This window comes from Mustela nivalis (genome assembly GCF_964662115.1).
Source record: "Mustela nivalis genome assembly, chromosome: X".
Lineage (NCBI taxonomy): Eukaryota > Metazoa > Chordata > Mammalia > Carnivora > Mustelidae > Mustela > Mustela nivalis.
Window position 1 is genome coordinate 64,829,869 of NC_139040.1, and position 20,813 is coordinate 64,850,681.

General features: G+C 36.9%; 1 protein-coding gene and 1 pseudogene across 8 annotated transcripts in view; one reads left to right on the plus strand and one right to left on the minus strand.

Moving 5' to 3' along the window:
* ZDHHC15 (zDHHC palmitoyltransferase 15) overlaps positions 1-20,813 on the plus strand; it is a 1,212,570-nt gene that overhangs the window by 61,197 nt on the left and 1,130,560 nt on the right. For all 7 annotated transcript variants that reach the window (XM_082716043.1, XM_082716044.1, XM_082716046.1 and 4 more), the window contains exon 3: positions 15,918-16,012. In XM_082716043.1, coding sequence (XP_082572169.1) covers positions 15,918-16,012 — 95 coding nt within the window. The remainder of the gene's footprint in view (positions 1-15,917; positions 16,013-20,813) is intronic.
* Positions 18,491-19,516, minus strand: LOC309855789 (high mobility group protein B1 pseudogene; annotated as a pseudogene). Its single transcript has one exon. The product of its transcript is annotated as a high mobility group protein B1 pseudogene (transcript).

Here is a 20,813-nt window from a genome sequence, read left to right on the forward strand (position 1 = left end):
AACCACCCAAAACCTAGATACTTTATTTAAAAATATGGTCCTTTGCAATAAAGAAGATGTGAGATACACACACACACACACACACACACACATGCAGTGGAATCAAAAAGTGGAATCAGCCATCAAAAAGAATGAAGTTTTGCCATGTGCAATGATGTGGGTGGAACTAGAAGGTATTATGCTAAGTGAAATTGGTCAGTCAGAGAAAGACAAATACCATATGATTTCATTCATATCTGAAATTTAAGACAAAAGCAGATGAATATAGGGGAAGGGAAAGAAAAATAAAATAAGATGAATACTGAGAGGAGGCAAACCAAAAGAGACGCTGAACTCTAGGAAACAAACAGGGTTGCTTCAGGGAGGTGGTTGGAGAGATGGGATAATTGGGTGATGGGCATTAAGGAGGGTACATGATATAATGAGCACTGAGTGTTATATGCAATGAGCGAATCACTAAATTCTATCTCTAAAACTAATAATTTGAGAGAGATAGCATGAGTGGAGTGGGATGGGCAGAGCAAGAAGGAGAGGGATAAGCAGAATTCCCACTGAGCAGGGAGCCCAATGCCAGGCTCAATCCCAGGACTGGACTTGATCCCAGGAACCTGAGATCATGACCTTGCTGAAGTCAAATTTTAACTGACTGAGACACCCCTATGCTGCAATATAATATTCTTTTAGAAGTAGGTTAGCCTCTAAAGAGAGATTCATTTGGTTCCCCAAATCCACATTATATAGTAATTTTACAGTAATAAGTATAAAATAGTCTATTATTAAGAACATCGAGATAAGTGCTCAAAACCTAACTGAAGATTTCCTGTGCCGTATGAATGTGAGTATAATAGATCATACCGTGGCCCAAACTGTTTCCTCCCAGTGCCCTTTCAGCTTTCTGATGTCTCATATATGACCAATAAGTCAAGATTAATATAATCAAGAAGTAGACACAAAGCAAATACTTCTATGCTCTGGATTTTTTTAAAGATTTATTTATTTATTTATTTGACAGAGAGAGAGATCACAAGTAGGCAGAGAGGCAGGCAGAGAGAGAGAGAGAGGAAGGAAGCAGGCTCCCTGCTAAGCAGAGAGCCCAATATGGGGCTCAATCCCAGGAGCCTGGGATCATGACCTGAGCCGAAGACAGAGGCTTTAACCTACTGAGCCACCCAGGCACCCCTATGCTCTGGATTTTTAATTGGGAACCTAAATCATTCTTATATTAACTTGCTAGGGCTGCAATAACAAAGTACCACAAACTGAATTCTTAAAACAAAGAAATTTACTTTCTCACAGTTTTTGAGGTGAGAAGTCCAACATTAAGATACTATCATGGTTAGTTTCTCCTGAGGCTCTTCTTTTTGGTTTGTAGATGGCCATCTTTCTGTGTCCTTACATGGTCTTCATTCTCTGTGTCCTAATATCCTTTTTATAAGGACACCAGTCATAATGATTAGGGCTCACCCTAGGGACCTCATTTTAAATTAAGTTCTTCTTTTAAAAACCCCTATCTCCAGGGTTTAAAAAACCCTCAGTCACAGTCTGAGGTATTGGGAGTTAGGATTTCAACATGTAAATCTTGGGGGAACACAATTCAGCCCACAGAAGTTCAATATTTAGGAATGACATCTTTTTCTAAAAAGGTAAATAGCTACAACTCTTTTTAACTTGAAAAGGGAAACCAGAGAATTTAGTATGAAACTAGTATGCAAATGAATTCTCAAAGGATGAGTGAAACTTTTACTTAAAATGATTAATGGCCCTTTTTGATGATAAGCAACTATGGTCAATATGTTATTCTTGATTATATTTGGGTTTTTCTGACATATTGTGCATGATGTCTTTCCCAAATTCATCTCCTATCCTCACCTATCCTTGAACCCTATTAAATTGCTAACATCAGGTGCATCCCAGATCCTCATATCAAGATCTTCAAAATACAGATACTATGATGCTGAATAAGATCATCTATGTAAAACAGTCTTATGAAAGCAAAATTATTATTATGGACTTTGTTTCTAATGATCTATAGAAAAAGATATGTACTCATGTCTTAAAAAAGAATTTGTGAATCCTGTGTAGCAAGGATTATACAATATATAATATTCAGGACTGTGGTTCAGATTATCTAGGCTTTAGTTCCTTCTGTTCACTGGATTCAGCATGACTAGGTCAACATATGCTACTTCTTTTGATCTCAGTTGCTTTACTTACAAAATATGAATGCATGGCTTTTGACAATATATTTATAAAGGTAGTAGTAGGAATTATAGTCCTAAAATATATTATACTTCTTAGAAGAAAGACCTTTAAGTCCTTTCCAATGTTAATAACAATAATAATATCTACTACTATTTATTTTGTACTTATCATAGTGCCAGGTACTATGCCAAGAGACTTACATACATCATCTTATTTAGTGCTCTACACACCATGTAGAACACGTACTTTTATGACAATTTTATAGATGTAGAAAGTGAAACTTAGTGACATTAAATTCCCAAAGGAAATATATATATTAAGTGGCAAAGTCAAGATTTGATCCTGGGTACATCTGACACCAAAGTCTGTGCCTCTTTGCTACTAATATAATGTTCTTAGAGCATTAGAGATTGGAATTTATCAGGAACTGTATTAATTCTCCAAGTTTGTCATGACAAGTTACCACAAACTGGGTATCTTTAAGAACAGAAATTTATTCTCTCATAGCTCTGGAGACTAGAAGTCCAAAATTAAGGTTTAGTCAAGTTCATATTCCTTCTGAAGTTTTCAGGGGAGACTCTTTCCTTGCCTCGTCCTAGCTTCTGGTGATTCTTGGCAATACTTTGTGTTTTTTGGTTTGTGGCAACATAGCTCTTTTCTTGTGCTGTCTTTGCATGACCATCTTCTCTATGTTTGTATTTGTATCTAAATTTCCCTTTTCTTATAAGAACACCTGTCATAGGGCCTACCCTAATGCAGTATGATCTCATCGTGACTTGACTACTTTTGTAAGGACCATCCTGAGAAAGAAGAACAAAGCTTGAAGTATCACAATTCCAGATTTCAAGTACTCCAGTATTTAAGATGAACTACACAGCTATAGTAATCCAAATAGTATGGTACTGGCACAAAAGTAGACACAATGGAGCAAAAATAGATCAGTGGAACTGAAGAGACACCAGAAACAAACCCACAATTATATGATCAATTAATCTATGATGAAGAAGACAAGAACATACAATGAGGAAAAGACAGTCTGTTTATTAACCGGTGCTGGGAACACTGGACAGCTATATGCAAAAGAATGAAACTGGACTACTCTTTTATACCATAAACAAAAATAAACTCAAATTGGATTAAAGACCTAACTGTGAGATCTGAAAGCATAAAATTCCTAGAAGAGAACACAGGCAGTAATTTCTCTGGCATCAATTATAACAACATGTGTCTAGGTATGTCTCCTGGGGTAAGGGAAACAACTGTAAAAGTATACTATTGGTATGATACTATATGTGGAAAACCCAAAAGACTCCACTCCAAAACTGCTAGAACTTATACAGGAATTCAGTAAAGTGTCAGGATATAAAATCAATGCACAGAAATCAGTTGCATTTCTCTACACCAACAGCAAGACAGAAGAAAGAGATATTAAGGAGTCAATCCCATTTACAATTGCATCCAAAACCATAAGATACCTAGGAATAAACCTAACCAAAGAGACACAGAATCTATACTCAGAAAACTATAAAGTACTCATGAAAGAAATTGAGGAAGACACAAAGAAATGGAAAAATGTTCCATGCTCCTGGATTGGAAGAATAAATATTGTGAAAATGTCTATGCTACCTAAAGCAATCTACACATTTAATGCAATTCCTATCAAAGTACCATCCATCTTTTTCAAAGAAATGGAACAAATAATGCTAAAATTTATATGGAACCAGTAAAGACCTCGAATAGCCAAAGGGATATTGAAAAAGAAAGCCAACGTTGGTGGCATCACAATTCTGGACTTCAAGCTCTATTACAAAGCTGTCATCATCAAGACAGCATGGTACTGGCACAAAAACAGACACATAGATCAATGGAACAGAATAGAGAGCCCAGAAATAGACCCTCAAATCTATGGTCAACTCATCTTCGACAAAGCAGGAAAGAATGTCCAATGGAAAAAAGACAGCCTCTTCAATAAATGGTGCTGGGAAAATTGGACAGCCACATGCAGAAAAATGAAATTGGACCATTTCCTTACACCACACACAAAAATAGACTCAAAATGGATGAAGGACCTCAATGTGCGAAAGGAATCCATCAAAATCCTTGAGGAGAACACAGGCAGCAACCTCTTCGACCTCTGCCGCAGCAACATCTTCCTAGGAACAACGCAAAAGGCAAGGGAAGCAAGGGAAAAAATGAACTATTGGGATTTCATCAAGATCAAAAGCTTTTGCACAGCAAAGGAAACAGTTAACAAAATCAAAAGACAACTGACAGAATGGGAGAAGATATTTGCAAACGACATATCAGATAAAGGACTAGTGTCCAGAATCTATAAAGAACTTAGCAAACTCAACACCCAAAGAACAAATAATCCAATCAAGAAATGGGCAGAGGACATGAACAGACATTTCTGCAAAGAAGACATCCAGATGGCCAACAGACACATGAAAAAGTGCTCCATATCACTCGGCATCAGGGAAATACAAATCAAAACCACAATGAGATATCACCTCACACCAGTCAGAATGGCTAAAATAAACAAGTCAGGAAATGACAGATGCTGGCGAGGATGTGGAGAAAGGGGAACCCTCCTACATTGTTGGTGGGAATGCAAGCTGGTGCAGCTACTCTGGAAAACAGCATGGAGGTTCCTCAGAATGTTGAAAATAGAGCTACCCTATGACCCAGCAATTGCACTATTGGGTATTTACCCTAAAGATACAAACGTAGTGATCCAAAGGGGCACATGCACCCGAATGTTTATAGCAGCAATGTCCACAATAGCCAAATTATGGAAAGAACCTAGATGTCCATCAACAGATGAATGGATCAAGAAGATGTGGTATATATACACAATGGAATACTATGCAGCCATCAAAAGAAATGAAATCTTGCTATTTGCGACAACATGGATGGAACTAGAGCGAATCATGCTTAGCGAAATAAGTCAAGCAGAGAAAGACAGCTATCATATGATCTCCCTGATATGAGGAAGTGGTGATGCAACATGGAGGCTTAAGTGGGTAGGAGAAGAATAAAAGAAACAAGATGGGATTGGGAGGGAGACAAACCATAAGTGACTCTTAATCTCACAAAACAAACTGAGGGTTGCTGGGGGGAGGGGGTTTGGGAGAAGAGGGTGGGATTATGGATATTGGGGAGGGTATGTGCTTTGGTGAGTGCCGTGAAGTGTGTAAACCTGGTGATTCACAGACCTGTACCCCTGGGGATAAAAATATATGTTTATAAAAAATAAAAAATTAAAAAAAAAAAGTATACTATTGGGACTACATCAAAATAAAAAAGCTTTTGCATACTGAAGGAATCCATCAACAAAACAAAAAGCAACCTACTAAATGGGAGAAGTTATTTTCAAATGATGTGTATGATAAGAGGTTAATGTCTAAAATATATAAAGTACTTAAACATCACAACACCAAAAAAAATGTCTTTTTGGAAAGACAATCCAAATAAAAAATGGACAGAAAACTTGAATGGACATTTTTCCAAAGAAACCATACAGATGACCTACAGACATATGAAAAGATGCTCAACATCACTCATCAACAGGGAACTGCAAATCAAAACTGTAAGGCATCACCTTATATCTGTCAGGATAGCTAAAATCAAAACCACAGAAGTAACAAGTGTTGGCGAGGATATGGAGAAAAAAGAACACACAAGAACTGCTGTTGGGAGTGTAAATTTATTATAGCCACTGTGGAAAACAGTATGGTTAAAAAAAATAGAAATACCATGTGAGCCAGTAATTTTACTAATTGGTATTTACGCAAAGAAAATGAAAACACTAATTTGAAGATATATGGACCCTTATGTTTACTGCAGATTTACATACAGTAAACAAGATATGGAAGCAATCTAAGTGTCTGTCAATTTACAAATGGATAACAAAAAATAGTGTGTATATATACAGTGGAAAATTATGCAGCCATGAAGGAAAGTGTTGGGTCCCCCAATAATAGGTCCATGGTTAAAGGAGTGAGACTGATACAAAGCAAAGGTCAAGCAAAGCTTTATTTCATGCCAAGCATCGAGAATCAAACCGACTGTCAAACGGACCAGTCGGGGACATGCCTTTCAGAGAGGGTGATGACCCCTCCCTGCCTTACAGACTAACTTTTATAGAGCAAAGGCCATGTGGTTGGGCTTGGCCACACATAGGTGGCCAATGATATTGTAACACACAGAGAAAGCTGCACAGTCATACTAGGTCCCACATGGGTGGCCAATTGAATTACAATTCACCCCATAGTAGCTATTTGAACTAGCCTATCACCTTGGTCAGAATTGGCGCCCAAAAGGCATGGCCCATACTCCTTGGTAGCTAGAGAGACAGTATGTGCTCTTTACTGATTGGATGTCTCCACCTGACCCGACTCATCCCTGCATTCGGACTGTTATCTCCACCTGACCTGACCCACCCTTGTATTTGGGCTTTGTTACCTGGGACTGGTTTCCCGGACTTGCTTTTTAGTAAGTTCCCCTGGGGGGGCCAGGGTCCATCTAAGTTTTACCTCATAAACAACAAAATGACTGTTCAACTGGGGAGGGGCCGCTCTGGCTGAATAGGCCTTTACAAAAGAATGAGATCTTGCTATTTGTAACCACATGGATGGACCCACAGAGTATTATGCTAAGTGAAATAAGTCAGACTTTGAAAGACAAATACCGGGGCGCCTGAGTGGCTCAGTGGGTTAAAGCCTCTGCCTTCGGCTCAGGTCATGGTCCCGGGGTCCTGGGATCGGGCCCCACATCAGGCTCTCTGCTCAGCGGGGAGCCTGTTTCCCTCTCTCTCTCTGCCTGCCTCTCTGCATACTTGGGATCTCTGTCTGTCAAATAAATAAATAAAATCTTTAAAAAAAAAAAAAGAAAGACAAATACCATATGATTTCACTCATATGTGGAGTCTAAATAACAAATCAAATGAATAAACAAAAAAAGAATCAGACATATAAATACAGAGAACAAAATGATGGTTGCCAGAGGGAAGGGGGTTCAAGGACAGGCAAAATGGGTGAAGGAGAATGGGAGATACAGGCTTTCAGTTATGGAATGAATAAGTCACAGGGATAAAAGGTGCAGCATAGAGAATACAGTAAATGATATTGTAATAACATTGTATGGGGACAGATGGTAGCTACACTTCTGATGAGCATAACATGATATATAGAGAAGTTGAATCACTATGTTGTATATCTGAAACTAATCTAATGTGTGTCGACTATACTCAAATGAAAAAAAAAAACTAAAAACTAAAAATCCAGTGATGTCTATTGTAACTTGGTAAAAACTTTAAAAAGTAATTTTGCTCCTTCACATTTTGACAAGTCTCTTTTGATATAGCTACATCTAAATGTACATTTCAAAGCTATTACTCCCCTGCTTTTATCCTTCCCCAGAGGCCTGAGCTAGAACTTACATGCTCCTTTGTACTTCCCAATATGACTCCTTACAACATCCTCTTGCAACAGTTTACGCCTTAGTGGGGGCATATATGGAACTGAAATGATGAGATCTATATGTGTAAGGAAAGATCAGCAGAGTGCAGCCAATGCTGTTTCAGAGTCATGATTTTGTTTCCTGCCATTGTTGCATACCACTTGGTTTCTATCATACAGACTAGAATTCCCAACACATTTAAATATGACTATCAGAAAAATGAAAATGTTAGGCTGGGAAGTCAGAATAAATAGCTACCTATTATGCTAAATGTTAGAAAACCTAAAATGAAAAGATAGCAAAGGAAGAGGCCCATTTTTGTTTGTTTGTTTAGAGGTTGTTGGTCAATATTTTTATTTTTACCAGTTAACAGATAAAGGGACTGGAGACTAAAAGATAACTAAGGTTATAGAATTATAATACATTCTATTTCAGAGGTGCCTGAGTAGCTCAGTCGGTTAAGCATCTGACTCCTGATTTCAGCTCACGTCATGATCTCAGTGTTGTGGGACTGAACCCACTGTTGGGCTTCACACTCAATGTGGAGTCTCCTTAAGAGTCTTCCTTTCCCTCTGCCCTCCTCACTCCCCTCCACTTGTGCACTCTTTCTCTCTAAAATAAATAAAATCTTTTTAAAAATACCATTTCAAATCCACTTATGTGCCAGCTACTGCTTTAATGTACCTTAGGAGTATTGATTCATTTACTTCTCATCACAGCCCTATGAAGTATTATCATAGGCTCGTTTATGGATGAAAAAACAGTATAGACTGTATTCATTTTCTAGGGCTATCATAACAAATTATGACAAACATGGTGGCATAAAACAACCAGAATTTATTCTGAAATGGTTCTAGAGGGCAGAAGTGGGAAAATATATCTACAAGCCATGTTCCTTCCAGAGGCTTAAGGGAAGATACAAAATCTTATCTCTTCCAGCTCCCAATGACTGCCTTTGTTCCTTGGCTTGTTAGCTGCATAACATCACCCCAGAAAAAAGACTCATTTTTAGATCTCCTTGGGGTTTTTCTGGTCATGTTTATTGAGATATAATTTACATACAATAAGAATCATTCTTATAAATATACAGGCTGATGAGTTTTGACAAATATATACAGTGATGTAAACACCACCACCATCGAGATAAAGAATATTTACATTATCCTCAAAATATCCCGCTTCCCCATTTATAAGCTGTCATCACTTTTCACCTTGGCAACCAATTATCTGTTTTCTCTTTATATAGTTTTACCTTTCTTAGAATCTCCTATAAATTGAATCATAACCCTTTGTATCTGGCTTCTTTCACTTAGTAATGTGCATTTAAGGTTCATCCATGTCAGTGCATATATGAGTGATTTCTTTTTATTTTTACTGCTGAGTAATATTCTATATTATAGATGTACCTCAGTTTGCTTATTTATTCACAAATAAATGAACATTTGGGTTTTTTTTCCAGTTTGGGGCTATTGTGAATCAAGCTGATAAGAATATCAATGTACAGGCCTTCACAGAAATGTATATTTTTATTTCTCTTGGGTGAATACCTGAGAGTGGATTGCTAGGTTGTATAGTAATTGTATGTTTAACTTTCTAAGAAACTGTTAAACTGTTTTGCAAAGTAGTTCTACTATTTTGCATCTCCATCAGTGATATATGAGAGTTCTAGTCATTCTACATCCTCACTGTCACTTGGTGCTGTCAGGGATTTTAAAACATTTTATTGTGCATAATGTGGTATCTCCTTGTGGTTTTACTTTGCACTTATGTAACGATTCATAATAAGCACCTTTTCATGTGCTCGTTTGCCATCTTTCTATCTTTTTTTTATAAAGTATCTCAGTCTTTTACTTATTTTTTATTGAGTCTTTTGTCTTATTATTGAGTCGTAAGAGATCATTAAATGTATAGATACCAGTCTGTTTTTAAGCAAATATGATTTCTTTCCAGGGACCAAAGTTAGGAACAATGGGAGAGAATTACCAGGAGGCATATTTCCGCTTAATATGAGGAAGATGTGCCTAAAATCTAACAATAGCATGGGCTGCCCTAAGAGTTAAGTTTCCCATTACTTCAGGTATTCAAACAAAAGCTGGATGAACAATTGTTAGCAACAGTGCAAAGCAGATTTATACATTTATACATCATGAAGACTGTTGATCTAAATGGTGTCTAAGGACTTTTCCAAATGTAAAATTTTATATTAAAATAAACCAAGCCAACATTATGTTAATGAGGTACAGAATTTATTGGTTGCATCAAAAAAAAGGAAATACACTCTGAGGGAACCAAGCTAGGATTGTGATAACCCCAGCCACTTTCCCAGCCAGTGAAAAATTGGCTTACAAATCCCTAGCTACTATGTGGAAAGTAGAGATTCTCTGTTCTGCTTTGGTGTTGACTGTGAGTATCCCTGACAACATGGAGGCATTGGGCTATACTTAATCCAAATGATACATACAGAATGGTGGCATTCCAACTATCAATTTTAAACCGGGAAAGTAGCCAAAGGTTATTCCCTAAGTGATGTTGCCTTGTATACTTATTTAATTCCACAATCAATGAACCAATGAAGCGTTAAGTAAACATTATCAAAAAGAGCACTGGGAACAAACCACTTTACTCTTTTTGAACAAAGCCATTGTGTGTCTTCCTCTGAAGTCTGTGTAGTTTTTACTACCATATCTCAGAACACAAACCACTAAGACTTAAGAGGAAGGAAAGAGAAGAAGAAAACTTATGTCAACTAAGTCCTAAGAGTATATGAGATCCTTTTACATTTAAGTCAATTAGTTCTCTAAACTTTGTCAGGCAAATTGATAAGGTTGTTTGTGTGTGTGTGTATACATATATCATGAGATCAGCAAAGTTAACCAGCTTCTCAGGAACGCATACTTATTAAGTGGCAGATCTAGAATTCAAACCCAAATAATCTGAATCCAAATCCATTGTAATTTTGCGTGGCATTTCAGGGCTCAAAACAGATCAAAGAGAGAGGCCTCTTCAGCATAGAAAAACAGAAGGGCTATAATCCAAATTTATAAATACACATAGCCTATGTGTTTTGTTAGCTTTGTGTTGTTTACCAAATTCCAATATGCTGGGACTAGAAAGCTCTTTGAAATTGAAGAAAATATTGAGTTTAAGACAATTAAAATAAAGCCCTCCTTTACAAAGGGGCTAGAAAACGTATGAAACTCATTACCTCCCAGAATTGGTATAGACTGAAGATATAACCAGCTTCATAAAAGGTTTTTATAATTTGATAGATGGTAGATACCAAATAGATAATTAAGGGAATACAGGATACTTGAGAGATAACCCTAACTTTTGAAATTGATATCAATAAGGAAAATCATGCTCTTTTAAAATGTGATGCCATATATTGGCACTAGAATTTGATGCTACCATCAGACAGACTTCTAAGGAGTAGCTGACTAAACCTTGAAAGCCACTCTTTGGGTGCCTGAGTGGCTCAGTAAGTTGAGTGTGCATCTGGCTCTTGGTTTTGGCTTGGGTCATGATCTCAGGGTTGTTGGATCGAGCCCTGTGGCTGCACTCAGCATTAAATCTGCTTAGGATTCTCTCTCTCCTCACACTCTCTTTTCCTCTCACTCTATTCTCTTTCTCTCTCAAATAAATAAATAAAATCTTTTTAAAAAACAACTTGAGAAAATCTTATATTCTCCTGGGGCAGAGGGTAGCTAAATAATGGGAACAACTCTTGGACAAGTTTTGTGTTCTCATGAATTATCCTTAGCTCTTTGGCTACAATCTATGGGCCTCCAACCCCATTCTCTCCAAATAATCCTTCAAATAGCTTGGAGAGAAGGTACAACTCTTTGTTCAAGTTTTTAAGGCAGTGAAAGGAAGTTAAGGCAGTGAACTCAAATATTAGAATCAAAACCTCATTGATAGGTGTCTACTACTTAGAGAGAGAGATGACTGTCTCACTGACAAATTTCCCCCTGGTAATAATCTGGGAATTTCTATCTTGGGCCAAAAATGGGGATTTTAGTGAGGATTCTTTTAATTGCTAAAGCTATAGCTGCTGTTCCTATAGGAATGATGGTATATAGTTGAAAGGTATACCCTCCTCCCCATTACCCAACTCTACCAACTCAAATGCTTTTCGTCATCAAATGTTATAAAAGATATTAGAGAAAATATCGTTTTAACTAAAACAGTTTTCAACAATAGCTTTTAAGAAAAGAGGTATGTTGGATAATTGCCACATTAACAACACATTTATTTAACACACATAACAACACATTAATAACACATTTATAACACATAATAACACATTTTTATAACAACACATTAATAACACATTTATTTGTCTAAATATATACAGTAAAATATCATTATTTTCCTCTTTTCCCCATTTTGGTGCTCATCTTGCTTCGTTTAGAGCAGCTTATCTGCTGCATTCCTTCTTATTCACACAAGAAAGTGTATGCATGTGCATACACACACACCACATACACACACAAAAAATCACTCATTTTCCATTAGTCCCTGGGAGCAACAAATAGAAAGGCATCCTGCGGGCAAAAGATGTTGCTAATAACAACTTTATGATACTTCCACCATGTGGTTTCAGATTCCATCATTTTTATCAAGATGTTTAGGAATTATTATTTCAAGAAAAAAGTTCAAGTAGCTTTGTCATTTCAGAAGCTGCTTCCATAATGGAATATTCACAGTGCAACACAGTGACTAAATTCAGAAAAACTGTATGCTTAAGGATTTTTCTTTGACAATTGGTCATGCTCCTTATGGCTGATTTCTTCTTCTCCTGAAAACATTTGCACATGTGGAAGGGGGAAAAAAACACTTGAAAGGTTTCGACTTTCATGTGGTAATCACAGTTCCAGCTGCTTCCAATGCCCCATGACTCTGATCACTACCAGTTAAGAAAAAGACTCTACCCCGCCTGTTTGCTTTAGAAAAAGATGTTTTCCTGTTTCGTTCCAATGTCAATGACTAGTGGCAATTCAGGAATACTGTTCACAGGCCCTTTGATTTTTCTAGTGATCTGGAATCTCACTAGAGCATCACACTTAAAAAAGTCATTGTCCCAACAGTTTATAAGAATAATTATAGTTACAAAATAATTAATTATAAAGAAATATGTCTCTCACTTTTTAAAAAGATTTTATTTACTTATTTATTTAAGAGAAAGAGCAAGCACAAGCAGAGAGGAGAGGCAGAGGGAAAGAAAAATGGAGAATCAGACTCTCTGCTGAGCATAGAGTCCAATGTGGGACTTGATCCCAGGACCCCACGATTATGACCTGAGCTGAAGGCAGACACTTAAACAACCGAGCCACTCAGGGGTCCCTAAAGCTCTAGGCTTTAAGCCCTCCTAGTTGCATGAACTCACGAAACTCAGCCCCTCTCGTTTTCCAAGCCAATGGCTTTGGGGAAACCTTTTGTATCCCCCTATGTGCTTCTCTCTCTCTCTTTCTCTCTCTCCCTTTCTCTCTCTCTCTTCCTTCCTCTCTCTCTCCCTCTCTCTAATTCTCCATGACCACATCTCCCTTCCCTGCATAGCGTCCACAATCCTTTTTCCCCTAAACTATATCTCCACACTTACTACCTCCTTTGATGTGGCCTCTTCTCTCCTTATAGTTCTCTAGTTCTACCAGTCTTCTGGTCTTTATCTGAGCTATTTATGATGATTTGATTGTTATTTAGCTGTGTTCATGAGTTGAAATGAGCTTAGGGTCCTCCTACTCCACCACCATTTTTCCTCTTCCCTATTAAGAAGAAAATTCTTCTAGTTTGTGGGGTGATACATATGGAACTTCGATATCTTCACTCTGGTGTGACCTGAAACCACAAGGGAGATGACGAAGTGTAACAGACCCTTGTAGGTACCTTAATTGAACCTGTGAAATAAGTGTTGGAGCAGGTAATGTCTGAGGTCCCTTCTAACCACAGTCTTGCTCACTGTACCACCCCAACACTGATCATAGGACTCGGGGAGCCACAACCCAGTGAGTGGCCATGTGGAACCTTCTGGTGCCTAGCCACAGAACAGGTGTGGGAAAGTGCATGGGTGGGGCAGCAGCAGGAATTATCAGTGGATAGGTGGCTGGGAGTTTGGTGGGTTAAGTGTGAGCAGGATCCCTATGCTCCCCTCATGTGAGTGCTCTCCTTGAGTTCTGCCCTGCAATCCCCAGGCATGCCTGTCCTGAATATCACCTGAGTGACCCTGTGGAACCTTATGGTTCTCCTACACCAGAAGAAAAAAAAAAACTTTTCTTTTTTTTAAGGGTATTTTGACCTTATCTGCCAAAAGACCTATGTTTGAGCCTACCAATTCCACTTTAAGGAATTGACCCTATAGATTTAGTATATGTGCCACAGACATATATACAAAATTTTTTATTACAGCATTGTTTGTAGTAGCAAGAGAAGAATTAAAAACTAAATTTTCATCAGAAACACTTCAGTTAAATTATGGCACATTGATGCAATGAAAACCCATGCAACATTTTAAAGAGTGAGGAAGCTTATTCTTTGCAGGTTATATTAAATAGAATGATCTACAACTTATAGAAGGTGAAAAAGAAATTGGTACAAAACTATATATAGAATACTATTTCTGTGGGTAAAAAACACACCGTTTCAGTGTTTTTATATGTATAAAATCCTAAAGGGTACACAGCATGAAGTCATGAAACTAATATTTGTTGTTTTCAGGAAGGAAATTTGGTGGCTGAAGGACAGAGATGGAAGGGAAACTTTTCACTGTGTACTGTTTTATGCCTTCAAATTTTGAATGTTGTGAATGTATTACCTTTCAAAAGAAATACAATGAAAACACTTTTAAATATTACAAAAATTCCATGTTTATATTGTGTTCATATATTCATATAAACACATACAATTCAGAAGATCTGTAATGATACGCAGCAAACGGGTATTAATACCCTAGGAGGGGAGGTGGGAGGCTAGATGTCTGTGTGTGGTGGATCTTACTTTTTACTTTATTGCTTGAATTTGAAAATGAGATTTCATAATTACACTAGTGCAGCACATAAAAAAGGACTTGCAACATAAGACTAGGAGCACTGGGCCAAGAGAGTACAGTTTTCTCAATTCAGCCGTATATGCATAAGGCACTCAGAACTATTAACTTGGTCTTGAGTCATCAATCCCTTGAGTCTTTCTGATTGTTGAGGTAATAATACCTTGCCACACGAGAACTCACAGTGAAACAGCAACATGACTATCAGCTTATAATGGCCTCTGTGGAGAATAGTGAATTTTTTTGATATCAGAAGAGCTATCCAAGAGGCAAAGAATATGAAAGACAAGCAATGGAAGCAACTTTTACAACTATTGCAGATACAACTCCCATTTCAAAAGTATATAATCTGAAGACGTTGTCATGTTCTATTGGTTTAACAAAGTTGAAAGTGACTGCTTTGTACATAATGACCTTGACAATGTTGATGCTGTAAGTGCAAGTTCACTGTCATCTTTATATTAAGTTTAATAGTGTTTCTTATGTAAAATTAGGACTTGCAGATTATTCCCCTACCAACCTTTATCCTGGGATGTGACTCTAACCAGTTATGCAGTCATGTGGAACCTTGCTTTCTAGTGCTAGAAAAGATGTCTCTAATTACTGGATTCAATAAATATGAATCCAGATTGCTTGCAAAAAAATGAATATGTAGTCTTTGAGGATACTGAAAAGAACTTGTGATTTATAGTTAGTAATCCTGTGTTTAAGACCTGGATACATTTGTATGGTAGCTGTATCACTTTGGATAATTAACTATTTCTAATAGTTAATCAACTGTCCTTACCCTTTTACCTATCATACAAAGTTATTGAAACAATAAAATGAGATAGTATTATGAAATCATTTTGTAAACTCTATAGTGTTGTGCGAATACTATCATTGTCATCTTTTAGCACATACAATGACAGATAATGATAAGTGGCTATAGTAGCTTCCCTCACATTGTCATAAAGAACATTTTCCATTTAGTTTTAGAATCACATGGTAACTTTTAAAACATACAACTTCCAGAAGGTCTCACTTAAAATTTGGCACTGTAGCTTATTTCTGTCACTTCATGGGGAAAAGTAAAAATTAACATTTTATAATAATACTAGAAAATACCTGGTAATAAAACATAACAGAAATTTGTTTAGTTTTACATCTTTTTGAACTGCTAGAAATAGACAAAAAAGATAATATAAACATTGATTTTTTTTCTTTTAAATTTCAGTTATCTACCTCATATTCTACCATGCCATCTTTGTGTTCTTTACCTGGACCTACTGGAAGTCTATATTTACACTCCCACAACAGCCAAATCAGAAGGTAAGAATCCTGGTTACTTCCCAAAGGCTAAAGAGACAGGAAAGCAGAAATACAAACAAACAAACAAACAAACAAAACCCCCAAAGAACAGAAGAAGATGAGAATAGAAACAAATAGCCTTCATTTAAGGAGAAGAGATTCAAGGTAATTTTTAAAAAGTCCTCTTAGTGATAAAGGCAAATTAAGGGTAGGCAAATTAAGGAATATAGTGTAATCCCAGGGGAGAGAGTTGGAAAGAACCTGACAGGCAACAGATCCAGAGAAAGGCTTCCTGCAGAAAGATATAGAAGGATAATCTATTGTAAAATCACTGGCCATAGATTCATTGAAAACTAAGAAACCATTATTTGAATTAATGATATAATTATTTTTTAAAATTTTTATTTCAATTCAATTTAGTTAACATATGTTATTAGTTTCAGGAGTAAAATTTAGTAGTTCATTAATAGCTTATATCACCCAGTGCTCATTACATTAAGTGCCTTCCTTAAGGCCCATCACCCAGTTACTCCATCTCCCAGTCACCTCCCCTCCAATAATCCTCAGTTCATTTCCTATAGTTAAGAGACTCTTATGGTATGTTTCCCTTTCTATTTTTGTCTTATTTTCCCCTCCCTTTCCCTATTTTCATCAGTTTTGTTTCTTAGATTACACATGGTGTGAAATCACTTGGTATTTGTCTTTCTCTGACTTATTTTGCTTAGCATAATACTCTCTAGTTCCATCCACATCATTGCAAATGGTAAGATTTCATTTTTTAGGATGGCTGAGTAATATTCCTGTGTGTGTGTGTATACACCACATCGTCTTTATCCATTCATCTATCAATGGACATCTGAGTTCTTTCCATATTTTGGCTATTGGGGTCATTGCTGCTACAAACATTGGGGTGCATGTGCCCCTTAAAATCAATATTTTTGTATCACTTGGAATAATACCTAGCAGTACAATTTCTGGGTAGTAGGGTAGTTCTATTTTTAACTTTCTGAGGAACCTCCATACTGTTTTCCAGAGTAGCTGCGCCATTGTGCATTCTTCCAGTAGTATAAGAAAGTTCCCCTTTATCTGCATCATTACCAATATATGTTCTTTCTTCTGTTGTTAATTTTAGCCATTCTGACCAGTGTGAGGTGATATCTCATTGTGGTTTTGATTTGTGTTTCCCTAATGCTGAATGATGTTCAAAATTTTTTCACGATAGTCATTTGCATGTATTCTTTGGAGAAATGTCTGTTCATATCTTCTCCCCATTTCTTGACAGATTGTTATGGGTGTTGAGTTTGATAATTTCTTTATAGATCTCAGATACTAACCCTTTATCTGAGATGTGATTTTTGAACATCTTCTCCCATTCTGTCTATTGTCTTTTGGTTTTGTTGATTGTTTCCTTTACTGTGCAAAAGCTTTTTATCTTGATGAAATCCCAATAGTTCACTTTTGCTTTTGTTTTCGTTGTCTTTGGAGATCTGCCTAGCAAAAAGTTGCTGTGACCAAGGTCAAAGAAATTGCTACCTGTGTTCTCTAGGATTTTGATGTATTCCTGTGTCACATGTAGGTTTTTCATCCATTTTGAGTTTATTTTTATGTATGGTATAAGAAAGTGGTCAAGTTTCATTCTTCTGCATGTGGCTATCCAATATTCCCAGCACCATTTGTTGAAGAAACTGTCTTTTTTCCAATGGATATTCTTTCCTGCTTTAGCAAACATTAATTGACCATAGAGTTGAAGATCCATTTCTGGGTTCTCCATTCTGTTCCATTGATATATGTGTTTGTTTTTATGCCCATACCATACTGTCTTGATGATTACAGCTTTGTAATAGAGCTAGAAGTCTGGAATTCTGATGTCACCAGCTTTGGTTTTCTTTTTCAACATTGCTTTAGTTAATTAGGGTCTTTTCTGGTTCCATACAAATATTAAGATTGTTTGTCCCGGCTGGGACAAAATGCTGGCAGTATTTTGGTAGGGATTGCACTGGATGTGCAGATTGCTTTGTGTAGCATACACATTTTAACAATATTTATCTTTCCAATCCATGAGCATGGAATGTTTTTCCTTTTGTGTTTGTGTGTGTTTTCCTGAACTTCTTTCCTAAGTATTCTATAAATTTCAGAGTACAGATCTTTTATCTCTTTGATTAGGTTAATTCCTAGGTATGCAATGGGTTTTGGTGCAGTTGTAAATGGTATTGATTCCTTGATTTCTCCGTCTGCTGTCCCATTGTTAGTGTATAGAAAAGCAACAGACTTCTGTGGGTTGATTTTATATCTTGCAACTTTACTGAATTTCTGTATCAGTTTTAGTAATTTTGGGGTAGTTTTTAGGGTTCTCTAGATAGATTATCATGTTGTCTGTGAAGAGTAAAAGTTTGACTTATTCTTTGCCAGTTTGGATGCCTTCTATTTCTTTCTTTCTTTCTTTTTTTTTATAAAAAAATTGTATTTACTTAGAAGCATTCAGAATGTCAACAAAAAAGCTGCAACTTTTTTTTTTTTTTGCAATTACAGAGTGGTATTCAGTTAACAGAACAACAATTATTTCGTAGAAGCTGCATCAGAGACAACTGAAGATGAAAAACTACCATCCCCATATATAACTAATTTGTGCTGTGCACCAACAAGAACCTGCTTTAAGTTTCCATGCCAATTTACAACCCCCATACTGTACCAGGCAAGGTTAGTGGCTATTGAAAATACCACCAGGACAGGGCTATCTAAAGACACATTCGGTAGTGTGTTAACTATACAAAAAAAGACACTGTACAGTTTAAAAACAAATCTTACACAGCCTTACATTTCAATTTTTTTCTTTAAAAGGAGTGAGTTGTGTACAGGGGGGTTAAATGCTTTATAGACAAGAAAAAAAAAACTGCGCTAGAAGCAACTTATTCATCATCATCATCTTCTTCTTCATCTTCATCTTCATCTTCCTCCTCCTCCTCATCCTCTTCATCTTCCTCATCCTCCTCCTCTTCCTTCTTTTTCTTGCTCTTTTCAGCCTTGACGACTCCCTTTTTGCCGCATCAGGCTTTCCTTTAGCTCGGTATGCAGCAATATCCTTTTCATATTTTTCCTTCAGCTTAGCAGCCTTCTTGTCGTAAGGCTGCTTGTCATCTGCAGCAGTGTTATTCCACATTTCTCCCAGTTTCTTTGCAACATCACCAATGGATAGGCCTGGATGTTCTCCTTTGATTTTTGGGCGATACTCAGAACAAAACAAGAAAAAGGCCGAAGGAGGGCTCTTGGGTGCATTGGGATCCTTGAACTTCTTTTTTGTTTCCCCTTTAGGGGGAATATAAGTTTTCATTTCTCTTTCATAACGGGCCTTGTCAGCCTTTGCCATGTCTTCAAATTTTCCTTTCTCTTTAGCAGACATGGTCTTCCACCTTTCTGAGCACTTCTTAGAAAACTCTGAGAAGTTGACTAAAGCATCTGGGTGCTTCTTCTTGTGCTCCTCCCGGCAAGTTTGCACAAAGAATGCATATGATGACATTTTGCCTCTCGGCTTCTATTTCTTTTTATTGTCTGATTGGTGAGGCTAGGACTTCCTGTACTATGTTGGACAACAGTGGTGACAGTGGACATCCCTGTCATATTCCTGACCCTAGGGGGAAAGCTCTGTTTTTCCCATTGAGGATAATATACACTGTGGGTCTTTCGTATATGCCTTTATGATGTTGAGGTTTGTTCCCTCCATCTCTACATTTTGGAGACTTTATCAAGAGAGGATGCTGTATTTTGTCAAATGATTTTTCTGCATCTATTGAAAGGATCATATGGGGTTCTTGTCCTTTCTTTTATTAATATGTTGTATCACTATGATTGATTTGTGGATGTTGAACCACCCCTGAAACCCAGGAATAAATTCCACTGGGTTGCAGTAAATAATCCTTTTAATGTATTGTTGGATCCAAATAGCTAGTATCTTAGTGAGAATTTTTGCATCCATGCTCATCAGGGATATTGCCCTGTAATTCTCCTTTTTGGTGGGCTCTTAGTCTGGTTTGGGGATCAGGGTAATGCTGGCCTCATAGAATGAGTTTAGAAGTTTCCTTTTTATTTTCCTTTTTTGGAAAAGTTTCAGATGAATAGGTATTCTTCTTTCAATTTTTGGTAGAATTCCCTTGGGAGGCCATCTGGTCCTAGACTCCTGTTTCTTGGGAGATTTTTGATGATTGATTCAATTCCTTTCCTGGTTATGGATCTGTTCAGGTTTTCTATTTCTTCCTGTTTCAGTTTGGCTAGTTTATATGTTTCTAGGAGTGCATCCATACTTTCCAGGTTGTCTAATTTGTTGGCATATAATTGCTTATAATATGCTCTTATAATTATATTTCTTCAGTATTGGTTGTGATCTTTCCTCTTTCATTCATGATTTCACTTATTTGGGTCCTTTTTCTTTTCTATTTGATAAATCTGGCTAGGGGTTTATCAATATTATTAATTCTTTGAAAGAACAAGATCCTGATTTCGTTGATCTGTTCTACTGTTTTTTAATTTCTATATCTTTGATTTTTGCTCTAATCTTTAATATTTTTCTTCTGCTGGTTTTAGGCTTTATTTGTTTTTCTTTTTCCAGCTCCTTTAGGTGTAAGGTTAGGTTGTATATGTGAGACTTTTCGTATTTCTTGAGAAAGGCCTGTATTGCTATATACTTCCTTCTTAGGACCACCTTGGCTGCATCCCAAAGGTTCTGAACTGTCATGTTTTCATTTTCTTTTGCTTCCATGTATTTTTAAATTGTTCTTTAATTTCCTGGTTGACCCATTCATTCTTTAGTAGGATGTTCATTAACATCCAT